Source organism: Falco biarmicus, chromosome 6, assembly GCF_023638135.1.
Source record: "Falco biarmicus isolate bFalBia1 chromosome 6, bFalBia1.pri, whole genome shotgun sequence".
Classification (NCBI taxonomy): domain Eukaryota; kingdom Metazoa; phylum Chordata; class Aves; order Falconiformes; family Falconidae; genus Falco; species Falco biarmicus.
Window position 1 is genome coordinate 49027039 of NC_079293.1, and position 19967 is coordinate 49047005.

Here is a 19967-nt window from a genome sequence, read left to right on the forward strand (position 1 = left end):
GGTGCTTGCCACTTGCATTTACATCTGACATGCCAACTTCCTTCTCTGTTTTGAGTTTCATAATGAACTCAGCATTCCAAGTTTGTTCAAAGAATTTGATAAAACTTGTTACTAAACTTGTGTGTCCTTTCATAATGAAAATAATATGGACAAAATACAGGGAAGGAGGGGTGAAAATACTGTGGTAATACTATCGGAGTTCTTAAATTAGTAGTACTTTTGAACACTGTCACTTGATTTGTGTGTACAATTTGAATTTAAGTGCAGTTTTATTGTCCTGTATAATTCTTACCCTGGGTAACAAGGGAAGTGTTAGTAGCCTCTGGTTTTTATTTTTCTGTAGTAAATAGACTTTCCTTTTAAAACATACAGGTGAAAAATGCCTGATCATGTTGCCAGGTTTAATTTATCTGGTTGTGTAGGAAACATGGGTTCTGCAGAATAAAATAATTCTTTGAAGAGCCTAGTCACATATAATCCTGATAATTTTTATTTCCACTGACTTAAATATTTGAATCAGATATTTAATAAAACCAATACACTCTTGGATAGTATGCTGTTCTGTGGCAGAAGTAAAATTTTAAATGAGTTCAGGAGTTTAATGCTGTTGCACAAAAGTAGAACCAAACAAATAGTTTACCACTTTTAAGTTAGCTTTTGCTGAACAAGACATCTGTGTGTTAAGGCAATATACTTAAAACCATGTAATACTCCATTTTATGCTGTCCATGATTAAAGTGTGGGATAGATTGCCACAAAGGCTCTTGATCTTTTTTGATATAAGTTTAGACAGTGATAGCATAAGTCATGAAAGTCCACTGATGATTTACTCTCAAGTGCAGCAGCGCAAGTGTGACTTCTGGCTCGAGGTGTCATTGCTCTTGCATTTTAACCAAGATAGTTGAATTTATAATCTGAGATGTCTAGTTGTTTCTGTGTTCTTGAGTGAAAGCTTTTAGGTACATAAGAAAAAGCAAATGAAAGTTTGTTATTTTAATAACTGATTGATCTTTACTGTTTAAAAACTTAAACACATAAGCAGACTCCTCCTTACTATGTGCAGGATTACATAAAATTTCCAAGTGAAAGAACAAAATTGTGAATAAACAAATACATCCATTAAAAAGCAAATTAAGAAAACCTGAAATAATTGGAACCACATATGCTAGACAGCAATTGTCAGCTGTAAGTTAGCTTGATGTGTTACTATGTGTTCAAGGAACAGCTTGATTTAAAATGGAACTGACTTATTCCAGATAATGTTGTCCTGGAATTGACTTGCTTAACTGCAAAGGTTTCTTAGGGTATATAGAATATGTGTGTGTGTTTTTTTGTTTTTTTGTTTTTTTTTTTTAAAAAAAAAACCAACAAAAAACAACCCACCCAAACCAATAAAGAGATGCCCCACTGAAATCAGAGCTGAAGTGTGTTAGTTCTTACCAAAGTAATAGCATGAGACCTACCTCTGAAATGAAACGTAAACTAGAAAGAGCATCTCCAGATCTTGCATGGCATGTGCCTCTCTTACACTTGAGATTAACCTTAACATTTTTGTGGGTTATAGCTCCCACTCATCTCACACCTCTGCATCTCCAATGATTGTAGCAGAGATTTTACAGATATAACCAATAGCTTAATTCCTTGAGTGTTTTTTTCTTTATAATCTGTTGATTAAAATTAATGCTTCGGAGTTGGCATACTAATAGCTGTGCTCTGATGCAGCCTGTGTCTCAGAAATGATTGAAAGTGCTGAAAAAATCGACCCTTTTCCCTCTTGTGCTTATTAAATCTGAAGTCCACAATAGCTGTGTGAAACAAGCACAGTCTGTGTTCTGTTTAAATGAGTATCTGCTGCTTCAGCAGATTTAAGTGAGTTTGTTCATGGTCATACAGTCATAACTATTTCAAACATTGCGTTTGACAGCAAGACAGTGCTTCCTCCTGAGCTGTTTAAAGCATGCTGTGGGATCCATCTAGCAAAACTATTTCTATATTACTGCTTCTTTTAGGATGTCGGTGGAGGCTGGTTAGAAGGAAAAAACAGCCAAGGCGAGAGAGGACTTGTTCCAACAGATTATGTTGAGGTAAGTGACTACACTACGCTGCACTAGGAAAGCAGAACTGCTGAAAAGGCCACCTGTTTTGCTGATCAGACTAATGGTTAAACATGAAACTTCTGATGTTATAGCTTGGAATATGTAATCTTTTTGTAGCAACTCTAGCTGGCTTTTGAGACCAGTACAAACATACCCTCCAAAGCTACAGTGCTGCTTAATGGTTTCCCAAGAAATGCATAAGGTCTGTGGTAAATAGTGGTGATCTACAGAACATGAGTTGTTTTGATTCTGCTTCTGATTTTGGGATCTCATGATCCAGAAACTGTTTTGTTTTCCTGTCTGAAGATACAGATATGGAAGTGCAATGAGCAATGCAAGTTTACACTGGTGTTGCTATGGCTGATTTGCCACACGCTCATAAACCTCTGGAATGGAACCCCATTTCTGGGGCTCAGGGTATGGGATCCCAAATCCAGGGACTACTCAACTTACCTTCTTCCTGAGGGCCTTTGCTGTCTCTTCAGTGTGTGTGTTGACCTGCTTTTTATTTACAGACTGGTGGTATGGGGGCGGGGATAGAATGGGGGTGTCAGTGCAGAGAACCGAATCCGGTTCATTCTTGGAGGGCCCAGTGTCTCTATGCCAGCAGGTTGCCAGTTAGGTGAAGACTCTGGCTGGAATTTCTGCAGCCTTTTCCTAAGGCATGTGCCTCCTTTCCTTCACCAATTAAAAAAAAAAAAAAGGGGGGGGGTGGAGAGGCAGGAGGAGGATGATACTAGCTCACGTGACCTTGTTTTTATCTTCAGTTGGCTAGCTCATTGTCTAGTAGCTTTCTGGCTTTCCAAACTTGTCCCAAACTGATCCTCTGAGTATTGAGTTCCCAGTCCTCCAACAGCAATGTTAACAACCCTAATGAATTTATACATAGGTGTCCACTGCTACAACAATCTTGTATGGTACGCTGTTATAGTGCAAACCAATTCCATCTGTTGTAGACTGAAATCCTCCAGATCATCACATCGATTTATTGTAAAAAGTTACATTGAGTTTGGATTCAAAAAGGTATATGCAACCATCTCAAAGTCTCTGTTAACATGATTCTATATAATCAAATTATGCTGTTTGTCAGTGGAAGCATAAAAAAATCTTTTGCAACATTTTCCATTTCAGATTATAACTGAAGGTGCAAAAGATGGAATTAGCTGCGGTAACTCATTAGCTGACCAAGCCTTTTTTGATTCCCTTTCTTCAAATACAGCCCAGACCAACTCTGCTGCAAAAAGCAGTAATCAGGTATGTCTCATGTTTTTTCAGGCACAGTGGGTTTGGCAAGTTTTGTTGACTTAACTGCTTGCACTCTTCGGTTGTGCCGTACTGTATTTGTGAACGCTCATAAAAGTATTAATTAAAAGTAGTTGTGTTTTCATAAGGGAGCGCATTTGTTGAGTATTAATGATGTGTGACTGTTCAGATACTGTCACTGCTGGAAAATTTAGTATTCTAACACTTTCAGAAATACAGCAATTTTATTCTTTCCAGTCTGCAATCATACAATTCTGTCAATACCTCAGTTCTGCATAAGTGCATTCTTAGCAAATTTATTTTCAAGATACTTGTTCCTTAAAAAGGCTAGCATATTAACACCAAAGCTTTTTTTTTCATGTCCTCTACAATTGGGTGGTCTGTGCATCATCAACCAGAGTGAATGGATGGATGTCTTTTTCAGAATTTGCATAAAAGTTGTTGCTTTGATTAAAAAAAAATGAAGCAAGTTAATGTATTGTCCCCAGTCAGTTGAAGGAAAGGCTAACTTTGGTTTCGCTGGAAGAATTTCTCTCACTCTATTCATAGCTTTTTGTCTGGTGTGTTAGTTCATTAAGCAGCAAAAATTTACTTTCAGGTTAGGTAATCCGAGGACATATATTATCTTAAGCACCAGCTGTTGTTATGGTCTACAGACTACTGTGTGTCCCACATGTAGGAACAGTTAAATATTTTGAAGTCCATAGATAACAGAAGTACAAAATCTGCTTTTTCCAACAGCAGCATGCAAAGATCTTTTGTGTTGGAAAGTAAATGCTTTACTTCAGCAAGCTGGGGACACATGCCTGGTTTGTGGGTCAGTTAAATATCAGTTATTAGTTTTCTTAACTGCAACTTGTACCACAAGACTTTGAGATGAAGTGAGATCTCTTGAAAACTGTACATGGGGCATTTGTGTTTGACAGTGAATGTAAGAGTTCATTGACTGTATAGTGTTTGATTTGCACTTCCTTGTATTCAGCCAGACAATGTCAGGGTTGTAATTCTGTGATCCCACATACAGTGGGAAATCCAGGCCTCACTGTGACTGTCTCAATGCTTAGAACTATTTTTTTTTTTTTTTAATGCCCAGTTAATATTTAGGCTAAACACAAAACTCTTGAAATGCATCATGAATTTATTTTGTCATACTGAGCCGAAAGTATTGATTATAGGTTTGTTTTCCTTCAGTAAAACTCTACAGTAATTTGAAGGTATAGTGGGAACCTCACTTCTACTCTGTTACCCTTGTCCCAGTTTTTCCTCCTATAGAGTTTCTAGCTAAACTTTACTTTCAGGGAAGCTTGACTTACTTGCAGCAGCTACTTCTGTTAAATCTGAATACTCTTACTCCTCTGAAGGAAGAAAAACATATACTTAATTTGATCTAGGAAGAATTACTTAATGGGATAATAAACGTAGAATATTTTGCATGGTGGTAGATGTATCTATCGGAGCTTGATCAGTGCTTAACACAAGGTACTTGTGCCTGGAGAAGAGAAGAAAAAAGCCCTTGCCTGTATGGGGGAAAGGTTAAAATAAAAATATCTATTATATTCTTAATAATAGAATACTACGGCAATCTAGATTTGGAATTTGCATTTGTAGAGGAGGGAAAAGCTTGAAAATATGGTCACTTTACAGTTTACACAGGATCAGCAGTATACTGGCCCTGTAACACATACAAATTGCAGTTTTGTCATAGCAGCTGTTTGGGAAGGAGTAACTTCAGGCAAACAGCTGGACTCATCTGTGTTGGTGCCTTACTCTTGTATGTGTCCCCCTCTCTATTATCCTTCAAGTGCTGTGTGAGACTGTTGGGGGAACCACTGTACCATAGTCTATTATAGTAAAACTATATTGCTAACATTAATAGGGGAGAGAGAGAGGAGGAGACTGTGCACCTGGATGCAGCCAAGGCCACACAAGATGTGAGGGAAGCAAATTTCCTTAGGCTGGTGTGTCAGGGTCTTTTGTTTTCCTGTTTTTTTCATAGCAAGAACCCTCCTGTTGCATGGTCAGAACTTTATCTCGTAAGTTCATTGCGTTTTCTCAAAGTTGTTTGTTTTTTCTTTAAATGAGCTCAGTAACTGCTGTTTGGTTGTATGTAGTTTCTAGAAAAACTGCAGATCTTTATTTGAAGACTTGTTTCTTCAGCTTCTGGCATGTATCTGTTAGTTTTCCACTTTCAACTGCTAGGATGTTCTCCCAGATCAGAGAGCTCCCTAGTGCGTGGTATTTTCTCCTTGCAAAAATTCTATGGCCAGTTGTCCTCTTGATTAAGAAATTCTGTTTGTTTTGTCTGTCTAGTGTAAGACACTTTTCCTGCCCTCACAAAAAAAGCTTTCTTTTGCAGTCTCTTCGATCTTGTGACTTGTCTGTAAAATGTGTGCATTGCTCCTGTGTACGTTGCATGATGTCAAACAGGTTTGATGTTGCTGTTCTGGTGTAGAAAAGCCTGACACAGTGAAAGATTGCACCGATTCCTGTAAGACTGCATCAGGAGGTTATACTGAGTCGCTCATCCCCTGCATACTGGCTTCTCTTTTAGAGCCACTGCTTATAAGAATAGAGTCTTCAACTTTGTGTGTATGCCCCTTCTTCCTAGATGTATTCTTCTGTATTTGGTTATAACATTAACATTGTTTAATGTGAGTTCACTCAGGCACTTTGATCTATATTCAGATGCACAGTTGAAAGCAATTGACTTACTCTTTTCAAGTGCTTTAACAACTGACTAGGTCAATATACAAAGCACTTCATCTTAAATGAAACTTGTATGTTCAGGCTATGGAGAGCAAAGAAAAATAACAAATTATGTCAATGTAAATAGAATCAATGCTGAAGGTGGCACAGTAGTGGGAATTAAAACGTTCATAGATGTTGTCTGGTGGCTGAATAAGAAATAGCGGCATTCCTAAATGCTGACACTTTATGCTATCTATTTTATAGTAACGGGGTGGGGAGATGACTTTATAAAAGCACATCTAAACAGATTTTTCTTACTTCTGCTGTGTTGAAGAAGTTACTTTAACATACACATAATCGCACAACACTCTCGCTCCCCAATTCCAGTAAGTCAAAAGATGTTTGAATTTTTAGAATTCCTTCTCTTCTTCTAACAGTAAGTAAAAACCCTAAGTTGTTGCATAGTGTTTCAGTACCGAGCCTTATTAAAAAAAATAGATCTGGTTGAGTTGAAATGGGGGTGTGGGGTGGGGGTGTGTGTCGTTTATGGTTTTCTTTGAGACCAGTTAAACCACAGTTTTGTAGTGTAATCCTGGTAGACAGCTCAGCCCCACCCAGCCACTTGCTCACTTCCCCCCGCAGTGGGATGGGGGAGACAATCAGAAGTATAAATATTGAAAACTCATGGGTTGGGATAAAGGCAGTTTAATAAAAAAGCTGTGCATGCAAGCAAAGCAAAATAAGGAATTAATTCACTACTTCCCATTGGCAGGCTGGTGTTCAGCCATCTCCAGGAAAGCAGGGCTCTGTCACACATGACTGTTACTTGGGAAGACAAATGCTGTAACTGAACATATCTCCTTCTTCTTTCTTCCCTGTAGCACCTATTGCTGAGCACAATGTCATATGTTAGGAAATATCCCTTCAGTCAGTTGGGTCAGCTGTTGTGGCTGTGTCCCCTCCCAGCCTCTTGTGCACCCCCAGCCCACTTGCTGGCAAGACAGAGTGAGAAACAGAGGCAGCCTTGACACTATGCAAGCGCTGTTCAGCAATAATTAAAACATCCCTGTGTTATCAACAGCGTTTTGGTTCCAGATCCAAAACATAGCACCATACCAGCTACTCTGAAGAAAATTTACTCTATCCCAGACCAGTTATATTTGAATGAAATTCCAACAAATATATTTTTTTTAGCTTTATACAGTATATTTTTGCCCGCATATCTTCATATGGCTTGATAGATCTGGGAGGATGACTGCTTTTCTTAAGTAGCAATGCTGCATGTAATACAGAACCCTACATCATTACAGTTTTCCTAGATCAGTTTCTGTGCACGTGTATCTCTCTCTCAAAATCTTATCTAGTTGCTTTCCAGGCAAACAAGGCTTTTGGTTTCCTGCTCTGGAATCCATAACTTTGGCATTAATAAAACATTGTCAGCTCAAATATTTCCTACTCTCTCTCTGTGCTTTTCTAACATTGTTCAGTAAATAATCTCCTGAAAAGTAATTAATAAGCAATAACTAGAAGCAGCTGCTTTTACTTCCTTTTCTTCGTTGAGAAAGATAGGACCACAGCAACACTTTGGTGTTGTACCTTACCTGGGTTTGCCACAGATGTAAAGTGGCGGTAGAAAAGGGGCACAGAGGCACTTATGAAGAAGAATTTTGCATGACCCTTTGCAGTTCGTTCTTCCCCAACTCGTTCCTTGCATCAGTAGTGTCCCAGCAATAGCTGTCTGCGTCAAGCTTCCAGCTGCTCTTTTAAAGAGCTAGCTTTAGAAGATATTGGGGAGATAGAAGCAATCAGAGGAAACAATGAAGCTAATTATACACAAACAAGGGGAAAAAAATTACTCAAAGGGACTATTTTTACACTCAGAAGAAAAGTAGATAGTTTAGTGTTGCATTTGCCTGTAACGTTTGTGGTTTAATGTCTGAAAAGCCTTTAAGAAATTATTCAAGAAAATAAAATTTCAGTAGCCCTTAGCTGCCAGAGATGGAGGCTGTTGCATGGCTTTTGTATGGGTCTCATGCTGTTTTGATGTTGTAATCCTTGGACAGAGGAAGCAAGGGGAATGGAAAGTCTTTCTTCTCTGTCAATCCACTGTTCCTCTGAGCCACAATGCAGGGTGCAAATTTTAGACTGCAATTTGGAACAACCAGTGAGTAAGTCTATCAGCATTTATGTTTTTTCTGTTTGTTAGAATTGCCTATATGAATTAAGGTAAGTTGTCTGTAAACTCTTCTGGTATTAGAATAACAGTGGTGATAATGGCACTGAAAGGGATATAAATTATGGCAGGTTAAACCAAATAAACATCTTGATATATATTGAACTCAGAATTTCTCTGGTAGTAGTTCTTTGATACCGAGTTACTTCCAGGGGCTGTAGCAACAACAGATACCCTGTTTCACACTTAAAAAGTGTTTCTTATTGCAGTTGACCAAGCAGTGTTAGCTTGGTGGTGTTTGGAGCCTTCATAATTAAAGTATGTATGGAAATATAAGCATTAATGTAAAATTTGTTCTGAGTAGTCTTCTCCGGCTGTGGGTTTTTTTCAGTGATCAAAACTAGTTCTTGTCAATTCACAGACGTACTTGCATTTATTTTGCACATGTTCCAAGTTCAGAAACCGCTGTTTTAACAGCGAAGATCTCTCCATTCTAAACCACAGCTTCTGGTGGGTTTTCATTTATCTAATTTAAAATGTTTCAAAAGTTGTGAACAATTATCATCTTCCCATTTTAACAATAGTGTTTATCTGAGTTTTTTAGATTTCATCTAAATGAAATGCAAATTACATCTATATGGACCCAAACTAGTTCTCTTTAATAAGCTAAAATTTTATGTGTACAGTATACTTATTAGTGGGCTGTAAACAAACTGTATGTACAATTAGCCATGTAGTCCAGCTATTTACATCCTAACGTGTATGTTTGAACATAAGATAGAAATGCTATACATTTCAGTATACTATATATTTTAGTCTGTATGGTTTCTCCTCCCTTCCCTCTAGAGCTTGAAGTCTCGCTTTGTTTCCTCCCCTCCGAGAATAGAAAACTGGTATTAAAAATGTATAAATGAAATTAAAATGGAGTACTGCCTGTGTTGCAAGGTGGAAGTGGATCGCCAGCTGTGTTGACATAAGAGCTGTAGATGTGCCTTCACAGTAATTAAGATACAAAAATAGTCATTGTAGCTGTCCATAAGTTGCATTTGTAGATAAGTTTGTTCCCTTTTCTTGACACTGATCCTCTAATTGCTGCTGTCTGCTGTGTGAAGAGGACCGTACAGCTTTTAGTTCTGGATAAAGTAAGTACCCTGAGAGTTCACACTTTTGTGAACTGCAGAATTATCAGCCAATTCCAGTGTGACATTAGTGAATCCACGTGTTTTGTGTTTTCAGTTATGTTACGGGCAGAGCAGCAGGGCCCCATGAGCAGGTACAGGAAGCAGCTAACAGAAACCTCTCATCTTTGTGTTGTTTTATCAAGTGGTAAGCATGAAATCATTCTGGGTAGTTTCTCTCTCAGTAGAAGAAAGATAAGCTGCTTCACAGTTGTTGAAGGATATGAAAATAAATGGACTGTCTTTTCTGTAGAAAACCCTTTCCCTTCAGAAAATTGGGACTTCTGTATAGGCAGGATGAATGAATAGTAGTGAAAACACGTAGTTTGGTGCGCAGGAGCTGAGGCAACTCTTAGGTTTCCCTGCATGTAGATGTAAGTTGTTGAATGTGCATAAGGAGGAGACTAAAGAAGCTGTTGCCAGAGCTTTGCTTCATATCTTTTCCACTCTCTGCAACTTAGTGCTGGAAAGGCAAATTGTCACTGTTAAATTTGCATGCCATAATTACCCCCACTGCCAGCCCCAAACTTCTATGAGCAGCTATAAATGCTAAGACTGAAGAAAAATGGTGCTCTTGAGTGCGCTATTCTGCTTACATGGAAATTTTGACATGTATGTTATTGCATTCCTGTAATGGCATTTCCATTCTCTGACGTTACTGCGTGTGCAGTAGAGTAGAAGTATTGTCATAGGAAATGTGACTCACTCATGTTTGGTTGATCCGGTTAGTCTTGTTAAACCAGTATGCTAAACTGCCTTATAAAATACACGGGTAGGTTCAACATGGAAGTTACAATTGTCTATGGATTTTGGAAGTTACTGCTTCCTTGACTAATAAACACCTTAACTCTGCGTAAATGTAGATCTTTGTAAGAGTAAATACGAAGTTGTCTGTCTGTGTGCATGTCATGTCTAGAAGGGTGTAGTGCAAAAGAAGTACAAACAAAATTGGTGGGTTAGAACTGTCCAGAGGTAAAAATAAAATAAAATTTAAAAATACCTAGTGATTTATGCTGTCATTATTAGTAACTTCTGGTTCCTGTTACAGATAATGATACTATAACATCCTCCATTGTTACATGTAATTTGAAAGTAACTGTTTCCCCCTGCCCCTCCCCGCTCCCATCTCAATCCCAATATTGCATTCAGACTGGTAACAGCAATTTGTGACCAGTTCTTATTTAACCAAAGTACCAGGCAGTGACTTCCATACAGTACTGGAAACAGTGGCTTGCTTGCTTTGAAATTCATCGCATTCGCATATTAAAAAGTAACTGTCCAACATATGACAGTGATTGTACCAGTTCAAATTACGGAGTTGTCTTGATCTTTTTTTCATCGGTGTCGCAGTGGAATGCAAGGGCTCAGGCAGCAAGTCATTAAACTAGTACTGTGATCACTCCTTGCCTTCATCTGCACCCATACATTCAGGCAAAATCTGACTGTTAAAATAGCCAATTTTCCACAATTTACAGTGTTTGCATGTTCTTTTTCTAAAAGGTTTATTTTCATTTGACTTATTTCATAAGGTAGCCTTGTGCTTTAGTAGTTTGGCATTGACTTGGTAATGGTAATAATCTTACCAGCCCTCCTATGAGCGTTTCTACTTGCTTGCATGCTTATAGTGGCATGCCTTGCAAGAGCCTCTTCACCACAGCAGGGGGCTTACTGCAGCATGCATTTTCCTTCCTGGTGGTGGTGGTGGTGGTTGTTTTTTGTTCACTGAGCGTTTATTTTAAGGAGGAATCATGGACATTTGTAATTGAAAGTGGTAAGCTGAAAAGCCTTAGCCAGTAATACTTTTCAAATCTTGCTCCTCCAAAAAAAGAGGCAACAAGGGAATCCCCTGTCCTCTGTTCCCAAGCAAAAATCGAGTGCTTTTTCCCAAAAAGGAAGGGTAAAGCCTTGTTTAATCTTTGTAGCCTGATCCTGGGATGTCTAGAGAAAATCAGAGGGGAACAGGGAGTCTTTCTTCCATTTCTGGCATTGCTGTGACTGCTACTTGGAAAACTGTCTGAAATTTCTCATCTATGTTTCAAGAAGAAACCATTAGGGATTGAAATCAGCTCAAGAGAAGACAAGGACATAAAGAGGTGACTTGATTACCATTTACACGTGCAGGTGTGAGTAACAAAAACAAAAGCCTGAGAGCTCCATTGGATAAACATGTATAGGATATTTAGCAGCTGAAAGTTGAAACTAAGCAAACTGTAATTATATTTAAAAATTTCCTTTAAGCAGTGAGGATGACAAAAGATATGTCTTCCCTCCCCTTGTCCCATAACTGCATATTCTTTGCTCAAATCTAAATTGCATGTCTTTCTAAAAGACCATTCTGTACCTCAAATGTGGCGCGCTTTTTTTTTTTTTTTTTTTAGCTGAATTGGGAATTAGTAGATGGAAATCCTGTGAGCTATTCAACTGAGCCACCATGACTTTTCTTGTATTTTCTGTCATTCCTCTGTGCTCTCTGTCTCTTCTCAACCCCTCTTGAAAAGCAATACACTTCTTATTACAGCTTTGGCTGTCCTGGGCTTCCCTTGGTCTGATCAGACTCTCTACTCGCTGCATCAGCATGGCTTCCTTCTTTCAGAGTAGATTTCAAGGTGTATTTCTTACAATCAGAGGTGGTAATTTGTGATGGCACAGTTATGTAGATCTTTCTAGCTACTCAACTTAGTTTTAGCACCTGAATATCATGTTTGTTTTGGGTTTTGACTTTTGTCCCTCAGGGGTCGAATGGATCTATTCATCCATCAGGAGCATCCATTAATATGAGGAAGGAGTCTGCCAAGAACAACTTAGTTAGCCAGGAGGTTTAAAAAAAAACACCCAAACAAACAAAAACAATTTAACCAGGGCAGAGATGCTTCAGTGGCTTGGCTTAGCTTTACTGTCTATAACTTTGGATTCTCTGGAAAACAGCAAAGATGTCACTTCTTCCTGTTTAATTCATGATTCATTTGGTAAAGATACTGACATTCCACCTCCAAGCTGCGAATTTTCCTGTTGTGGTGCAATTTTTTTCCTCATTCAACTATTATTAGATCTTTAAAATCATGCTAGACTTCTCTTCCTCTCCCCCAGCCCCCAACCATTAATGATCTGTTTCTATAGTGAGTTTGAATCTGCCCTTAATGGAAGACTCTTAAAATATTTACTAATGTGTTCCCTCTGTTCCCCAAATAGCCTTTTTGTTGTGGTTTTTTTTTCTCCTAGAACAGTAAGAGTGAGCCAGTCAGTAATAAGTCTACAAAAGGGAAAATCAGTGCCTCTAAGGACTTTATCCCTGAGTTTCTCAGTGTATTTGTTTGATGTTACGTTGAGGAGCAAAGAGATGTAATGTTGTATTTGAAGACTGATTAGTTTAATTGTGTGGTGTGGCATTTCTTTTTGTGCACTTGCATCTGAGATTGCTTGCGTATTTGGATATTAGGTGTGCTGTATAAAGTTGTATTGACTGAAGAACAGCTTCTTGCAAGCACTCTTCATCTTTTTTGTGCTGACTAAAAAGAGATCAGAGGATTAGCAATTTTGGTTATGGAAAACTAAAGGTGTGAGAACATGTAATTTAATCGCTTACAAAATACTTTGCTGGCTTAATCAGGGTTTATTCAACCAGAGCTAAGCCACATGAATGGCTCCTGTATGGAGTTTTCACCTGCTGACATCCACAGAACTGCTGACTGGAACAGAGATCACCCTTCTAGTAACTGCTGTGTCTTTACTTGGTTGTCCATGGTGCTATGGGACCTTGAGGATGGCAAGCCTGATTCCTGAACCCTTCTCCATATTTACTGATTTTTGGCTACCACTTAGTGTCTACAGTGTGTATGTGTGTGCAGGCAAACATTTGAAGAAAGATGAAAAGGCCTGCAAAGGCTCTTTGAGAGGTGTTGTCTATAAATTCATTCCTAACCCATCTGTTACCTTCTTCTCCAGCGCTTCAGAAAGAAGCGTGGATGCTTTGGCTGAAAGGAGCTGAGTGGGAATAGCATATCCCACAGCTTTTAAAGCCTGTGTGCAATACATCTAGGAGCAAGAACTCTACCCCAGATCTTTCTTGGACACCTCAGAAGTAAAATTTTCTGATTTGAGTAGTGCTTCCATACAGGTACATAGAGATAAGGCATCTGAGAGGGCAATTTAAGTAATCCATTCCCCCTTGCTGTACAGCATTTAGTGTATATCAGCAACTATCTGCAAGTTTGGTGATGATTGCTCTTGACAATCCTTTTTTAGTACTGTACCTAGTGTTAATATTATTGCCTCCCCCTTGTTTTGCAGCAGATTTTAAGGTTTCTTTACCACCCACTCGTACCAGATTTCACATGAACTACAGAGAAGAGGAAAACTTTACTCAGCCTTTTGGCAATCGTCCCACTTCTAGGCATCTGTTGCCAGTGATCAGCACAACATATATTGCAGAAGTATAGGCAAATGAATACTATGCAAAATAGTCTTTTCTAGGTGCTCAAAGTTATGTTAGAGTAGGCGTGCTTTTCCATGTGTTTGGGTCCCAGTGTATGTGTGTTCATTTAGCAAAGATAATCAACCTGACTGATGTCATGTATGGTTATTTCACTTTATATAAACCCATATCAGGTGAACATCATAGGAAGAGCAGGCTGGTTTAAGCTACTAGCAACTTCTTTGTAATTACTGAGTAGGACTGTGTATCAGCTATCCAAGAATCAGTCCTCCATGATACCGCACCCCTCGGGAGTAGTATCAGTTTCTTGCATCAGTTTCATCCTTAAAGAAAATACCCCAAACTATCAATATAGAATCTGTGCACGGTTCCTAAAGACCCACTGACTTGTGAGTTTTCTGAATGGTGATTTCCCCTCAGCTTGGAGACTTGGTCTTAATTTCCAGATGCTGGAGATTCTGTACCTGAGGAACAGGTATTATATGATATCAACAGCATTTTCAAGTCTTAAAGGTTTGATACTGTCTGTGAAATCTAACTGTCAGTTGACTTTATTTTAGGAAAAATTGAAGTGAGAGCTCTTATTCCTAAGTAGTATCTCAAAGTTGAAATGAGAGAATTTCTAGTGGAGAAAAATGGAATGTGGAGTAGCTGAACTTTTTTTTTTTCTTTGTATTTTGTGTAAGAAACACACTTATTGAACATTTTTGCAGAGAATAATTTGGCTTTAATGTGAGTTTTATTAAACTTTCTGTACTGGCAAAGGTTCTAAGATTCATGTAAAAGTTATAGCCTAATAGCAATTAATTTATATTGGGTATCCCTTCTCTGATATGCTGCTTTGTGATAGAAACAATACACTGGCTCCGTAGGTTTTGAGACTTCCTTTTACAAAGCTCAGTTTCTCCCTCTGCTGAACAATCCAAGCTTTGTAGGCTTTTTCTGCTTTCCTTCCCCTTCTCTTCCTTTTTCCTCCTACACTTTGGGTGTGTGGGGTTTGACTTGTGTGTGCGTGTTTTTTCTTTCTGCAGCTAATCTCTGCAGTAAGTGTCTGGAGTAGGCTGCACTTAACTAGTCAACTTTTTTAGAAGTGTAGTGTTAAAATCAAGGAGCTGAACAGGATGCTAAGCTATTAATCCAATTTATCAACAGATGAACTTGACAAATAGATGCAGTAGTTAGAGACACATCAGCTCTACACGCTTTCACTGAGGTTTCCGCCTCCACAGCAGCATCAGCACAAGGTTATGTGTGGTTACCTTCACCAGAAGCTTATGCTGAGAATAGTCTACAGGGAGATGCCAGCTGTTCCCTGGCAGATGTTGGTTTTCTTCCCTTGTCGTCACTGTGAATGAGTTAAGCTCTGACAGGGAAGCTAAGTAAGTTGCTGGCCCTTAACTCCCTGGCTGTCACACCAATAGTGATGGTGCGGGTAGACAACTTATGATTTGCTTTAATAAAAGGCGCTAATCTGATTTGATAAAATAAACGTTTGAAAAAATCTAATCCTTGACTTTTGAGTTTCTGTTTTAAATGTGCTAATTAGTCCATGGCTTTATGTAATTAATAGTTCATATGCACCATACTTACAGTGTTGGTGTAAAATAATTATCACTGGTAAGAATGCTTGCTAATGCTGTTAGAACAAATAGTTTAATTTCCCTGAGGAGATGCAACACTTATTAGTACGTACTGGTGCCTCATTGCTGGAAAGCTGATCAGTTCTTCCAGGTGCATTTAAGAGTTGCATAGCTGGAAATGTAAGGTTTAGCAGCTGCTCCTACGTTGGGACAAGTTCAGTGCTGAATGCAAACTCATAGCCTATCAGCAGGAGATCAAAGATTTCAAGAACAAAGTACATGGTCGTTGCTTATTTCTTCTTTACTTTTGTTTTTATACAATATAGGCAAACAATGCCAGTGATCCTTGGTCCAGCTGGAATGTTGGGAAGTCTGGAAACTGGGATAATGGGAATGCTGTTGACAGCTGGGCAACAAAACCTGAAGGTGCGGCTGGCCAGAGAAACAGTGCTTCAAATAACTGGGAGGCAGCAGCAGCATTTGGTCATCCACAGGCATATCAAGGACCAGGTGTGTTAATACTGCTCTTATTTTTGAGTAAGTTACAGTAGGTGGACAGTGCAGGTAAGAATTGCTTAATCTTTCATAACTCTAGAACGAGGCTTGTTTAAAAAAACAAAACAAAGCCAGTTTCTTAGTAATACGTTGCCATGTGGGTAAACTGGATACTAAAATAATTGGTTTTTTTAAAATAAAACAAAATTTTAAAAATCAGATCCACAGTAACGGACGCCTCAAAATTGTATGGAAATCTGGCAAGTCAGTCTTGTGCATACATCATCTGTTTTCAGGGATGTTGTTCATTTTGCATAACTGGAACTTTTAAACACCCTTGAATTTGTGCCCTCAGGCCTGAAGTTGTCTCAAATTCTTAATTTTATGAAGTGGTTAGCCTTTCAGATGACTTCTCTAACTTTTTGTAGTAAAAGCTTGAATTAAGAGGAAGACTTATAACTGGGGAATGCTAACCTGGAGTCTGTGAATATGGAACACTATTGAATTAATCTTAACTCACCAGTATCTCTTTCTTTTTTTTTTTTCCCCTCAATGGATTTCTAGTGTAGTATTTTGCAGGTTGTATTTGATGGGGATAGTGGTAATTGAGGAGGATTCATAAGGATAATAACACAGAAGGCTGAACTAGATCTTAATGTTTACCTTGTAGATTATCTGTGTTTGAGTGCTGAGGTAGTTGCTTTGGGTTTTAAAGAGAAAATATTTAAATTTTCCTTTCCCTGCCCCCTCCTGTATTTCAGCAGCTGCTGATGATGATGATTGGGATGATGACTGGGATGACCCAAAGTCAGCTTCACCATCTTATCTTGGTTACAAGGAGACTGAGGCATCAGAGCCTGGGGGGCTCCAGCGTGGAAATTCTCGTGGAGCTGCTATGAAGTTACCACTTAACAAGTAATGGAAAATGCAGGGCAAATATGTATATATTGAAAAGAATTGGAATTTGTCAGGATGTGTAAATGTGTCACCGTTCAACCTTCTTGAAATATGCAATGTAAAAATTACATTTTTTTGGGTATAAGTGGAGATGGATTTGTAGTTCAGCATTCTCCCTGTGCGATCAGAGAACACGGATTCATGAAAGCTTGAAAGTACACGACAAAGCTGTATAATTTTTGGAAGTGTTATACAGGCAAATGACACTTTTACAAGGTCTGAACTTCTGAACCGGTCTTTACAATTGAACTGTCTTTAACACTATGTGTGCTCAGTGAAAATGAAAGGTGATTGATGACTTGTTCATACAGCGAGACTGATCAGAGATGCTGCCCCAGAGTTTGTGAGCAATTTTAGTTGCTAGCAGTGGGGAAAAGTTCTGCTGTCCTGTGGTTGTACACCACCCACGTTGATTCTTATACCACACAAAGCTTAATTTTTATTTTTTTTTTTTAGATAAAAATACCACAGTAGCATGAAGCTTTGTCAGGGTTATACTAGCATTATCTTATGTTACAACTTCATGTTTGTTTATTCTAAAACTGCTGTTACTCGGAGAAGCTGCTGTGTGGTAATCTTTAAGTGAATGAAAGCAGAGTAGAAAAAGATTGTAGAATAATAGTCTCCCTGGGTATGTAACTAAAATCAACTGTTTCTGCATGACCAGTTGTTAATTTTGTTCATGGGTGGAGGCTTTGGCCAGTTTTACAAGAGTACCTCTGCATCATTGTAGCGTTGACTTGTTACAAACCCATTCAGTACAACCAGCATAAACATACCTTGAGAGCTTACCTGTGAACTAAGTCCTGCTTTACTCGTGTTTCTGCAAGCAGGCAGTAGGTTGGCAGTTCTTCAAGGGCTAAGTATCTTTCTAATTAGAAGGAGGATGACCATTTGCTTTTGATAAGACTTTTTATGCAGACTTCAAGGACGTAACAGTAATTTTTTTGTGGCTTGCTTTCTAATTGGTGGATAAAGTATTTAGCGTAACTCATGTTTAGAAGCACTTCATAAATCTGCAGTTTGTCATTCTTCTAGATGATTGAATTCTCATAATCTGAAATGGCAGGATGGTGTGCATGGGCATCTGTGTGTGTGTGTGTGCACGTTTCCAGAGAGGGTGGACGGCAGAGGGGTGACTGATGTTACTCTGTGTCTTCCTGTTAATGTGGACTCTGGTGGACTGCAGAGCACAAATAGCTACTTCGCCATGGAAAAAGGGGCCTGTGTTACATAAATAAAAGCTAGATGTAGTAGCTAGAACTTTCCTGCTTTTTCAAGACAAACTGTTGGTTGGTAAAGTAATCCACACAAATTCTTTTCTGTACTTGAGAAATTCTAAGGGTTGTTTCATATAGTGGCAGGTAATTCTGCATATGTCACAGAAAGGAAAATACAGAATAAATTTATTACTTTATTTTATTGTTAGATTTCCTGGATTTGCAAAACCTGGGATGGAGCAGTATCTGTTGGCAAAGCAGCTAGCAAAACCCAAAGAGAAAATTCCCATAATTGTAAGTTGGGAGTGTGTCTGTAGTTTTTGCGTGTGGGTGGTGTGGTTTGTTTTGGGATTGGGTGTTTCTTGTGGGGTGGTTGTTGGTTTTTTTGTGAGTTTGCTTTTGGAGGTTTTTCTTGTTTATTTCTAGTCATCCCCATCCATCCCATTTTCTCCAATGTAACTTTTAGGCTCGGGGTTGCTATATGTCTTTGGGTCAGAAGAAACTGATAACTGAACATATAATTATAAATATTACTGTCATAATAAAACTGCGTACCATTTAAGTATCTTGAAGTTGTGGTAGACTACATTTCAGTCACGTATCGTTGAGGGATTTTTCAGGGTCCAGTCTTAACTCCTTTCTTTGAAGTGTGCTGATTATTGGGGTTTTTTAAATAATTATTACTTCCAGTAATTTTTTTGTCATGCTGGATCTGCATTACTTGCCATCATGAAAATAAGCTTTTTGGGGATTGGGAGACACAGCACATAACTATCTAGATACATTACACTGTTGTATTAGTTATCTAATATGTAGGAGCTACATTTTTAAAGGTTTGCAATATTCAGTCATGATGGTCAGGTCATCTTCTGATGTAAAAACCAAACCCTTCTGGATATATGCTGTTCTAGTAAAATGTGGTTGAAGTAGCAATTTCTAGAATTCAACAGTCCTTTGCTATTTGTGAAAAATTTTAAAATACAGAACATAAACACAACTGTGGTCAGTCATCTTTAGTTGCAAGAAAACCCTCTATTTCCTCACTATCAATCCCTCGCTGAAAATAATGGAAACCTTCAAGTGAAGAAAGTATTTGTCGTCTTGATTGCAGCTGGTACAACATGATATATTTAAAGATGATATTTGCAATTTTTTACAGATTGGTGATTATGGCCCAATGTGGGTTTATCCTACCTCTACTTTTGACTGTGTGGTGGCAGATCCCAAAAAAGGTTCTAAGATGTATGGTCTCAAGAGCTACATTGAATATCAGCTGACCTGCACTGTAAGTGTATCTGAAACAGGATCTTCTGTCTCTCAAATATGGGTCGTTTGTACATATAAATAATGCAGCTTGTGTGACTTGGTAACAGGGTTGTAAAAGTAAGTAGCAGTTGTCACACTCTTTTTCTCTCCAAAGAGTTACTTTGTTCTAGCATTTAAAGTTCTTCTGTAATTAGAGTCAAGGCTTTAAAGCATAACTTTTATTTACATTCCACGTATTTGCTAGTCTGTTCACACTTATTTCATGTCACTGTCTGTAGATGCCTGTCAAAGTTCAGAGTTGTCTTTCTCTTGCAGAACACTAATCGGTCTGTCAACCACAGATACAAGCACTTTGACTGGTTGTATGAGCGTCTCCTGGTTAAATTTGGATTAGCCATTCCAATACCTTCTCTTCCAGACAAGCAAGTAACAGGTGATTATTCCCAGTTTTGAATTCAAGGGATGGGAAACAAGGAGATCGCTTTTTTGCAAGGTTATTTCTTACTGGTTTTCCTATTATTTTAAAGGAAGTATCAAAAAAAACCCAACCTTTCACCACTCGCAACTATGATGAGTTGTGATGGCCCATTGATAATGAAATATCAGCACTAAGAGCATC

The 19967-nt window shown here is 38.5% G+C and overlaps 1 protein-coding gene across 2 annotated transcripts in view; it reads left to right on the forward strand.

Annotated features, from left to right (window-relative positions):
* The window catches only part of SNX9 (sorting nexin 9), a 63541-nt gene that overhangs the window by 20004 nt on the left and 23570 nt on the right, over window positions 1-19967 (forward strand). Inside the window, exons 3-9 of one of the 2 annotated variants that reach the window (XM_056342822.1) lie at window positions 2010-2084; window positions 3228-3350; window positions 15737-15920; window positions 16670-16820; window positions 18292-18376; window positions 19242-19367; window positions 19664-19781. In XM_056342822.1, coding sequence (XP_056198797.1) covers window positions 2010-2084; window positions 3228-3350; window positions 15737-15920; window positions 16670-16820; window positions 18292-18376; window positions 19242-19367; window positions 19664-19781 — 862 coding nt within the window. Of the gene's footprint in view, window positions 1-2009; window positions 2085-3227; window positions 3351-15736; window positions 15921-16666; window positions 16821-18291; window positions 18377-19241; window positions 19368-19663; window positions 19782-19967 lie in introns of both variants that reach the window. The other variant, XM_056342821.1, reaches the window with a different exon arrangement.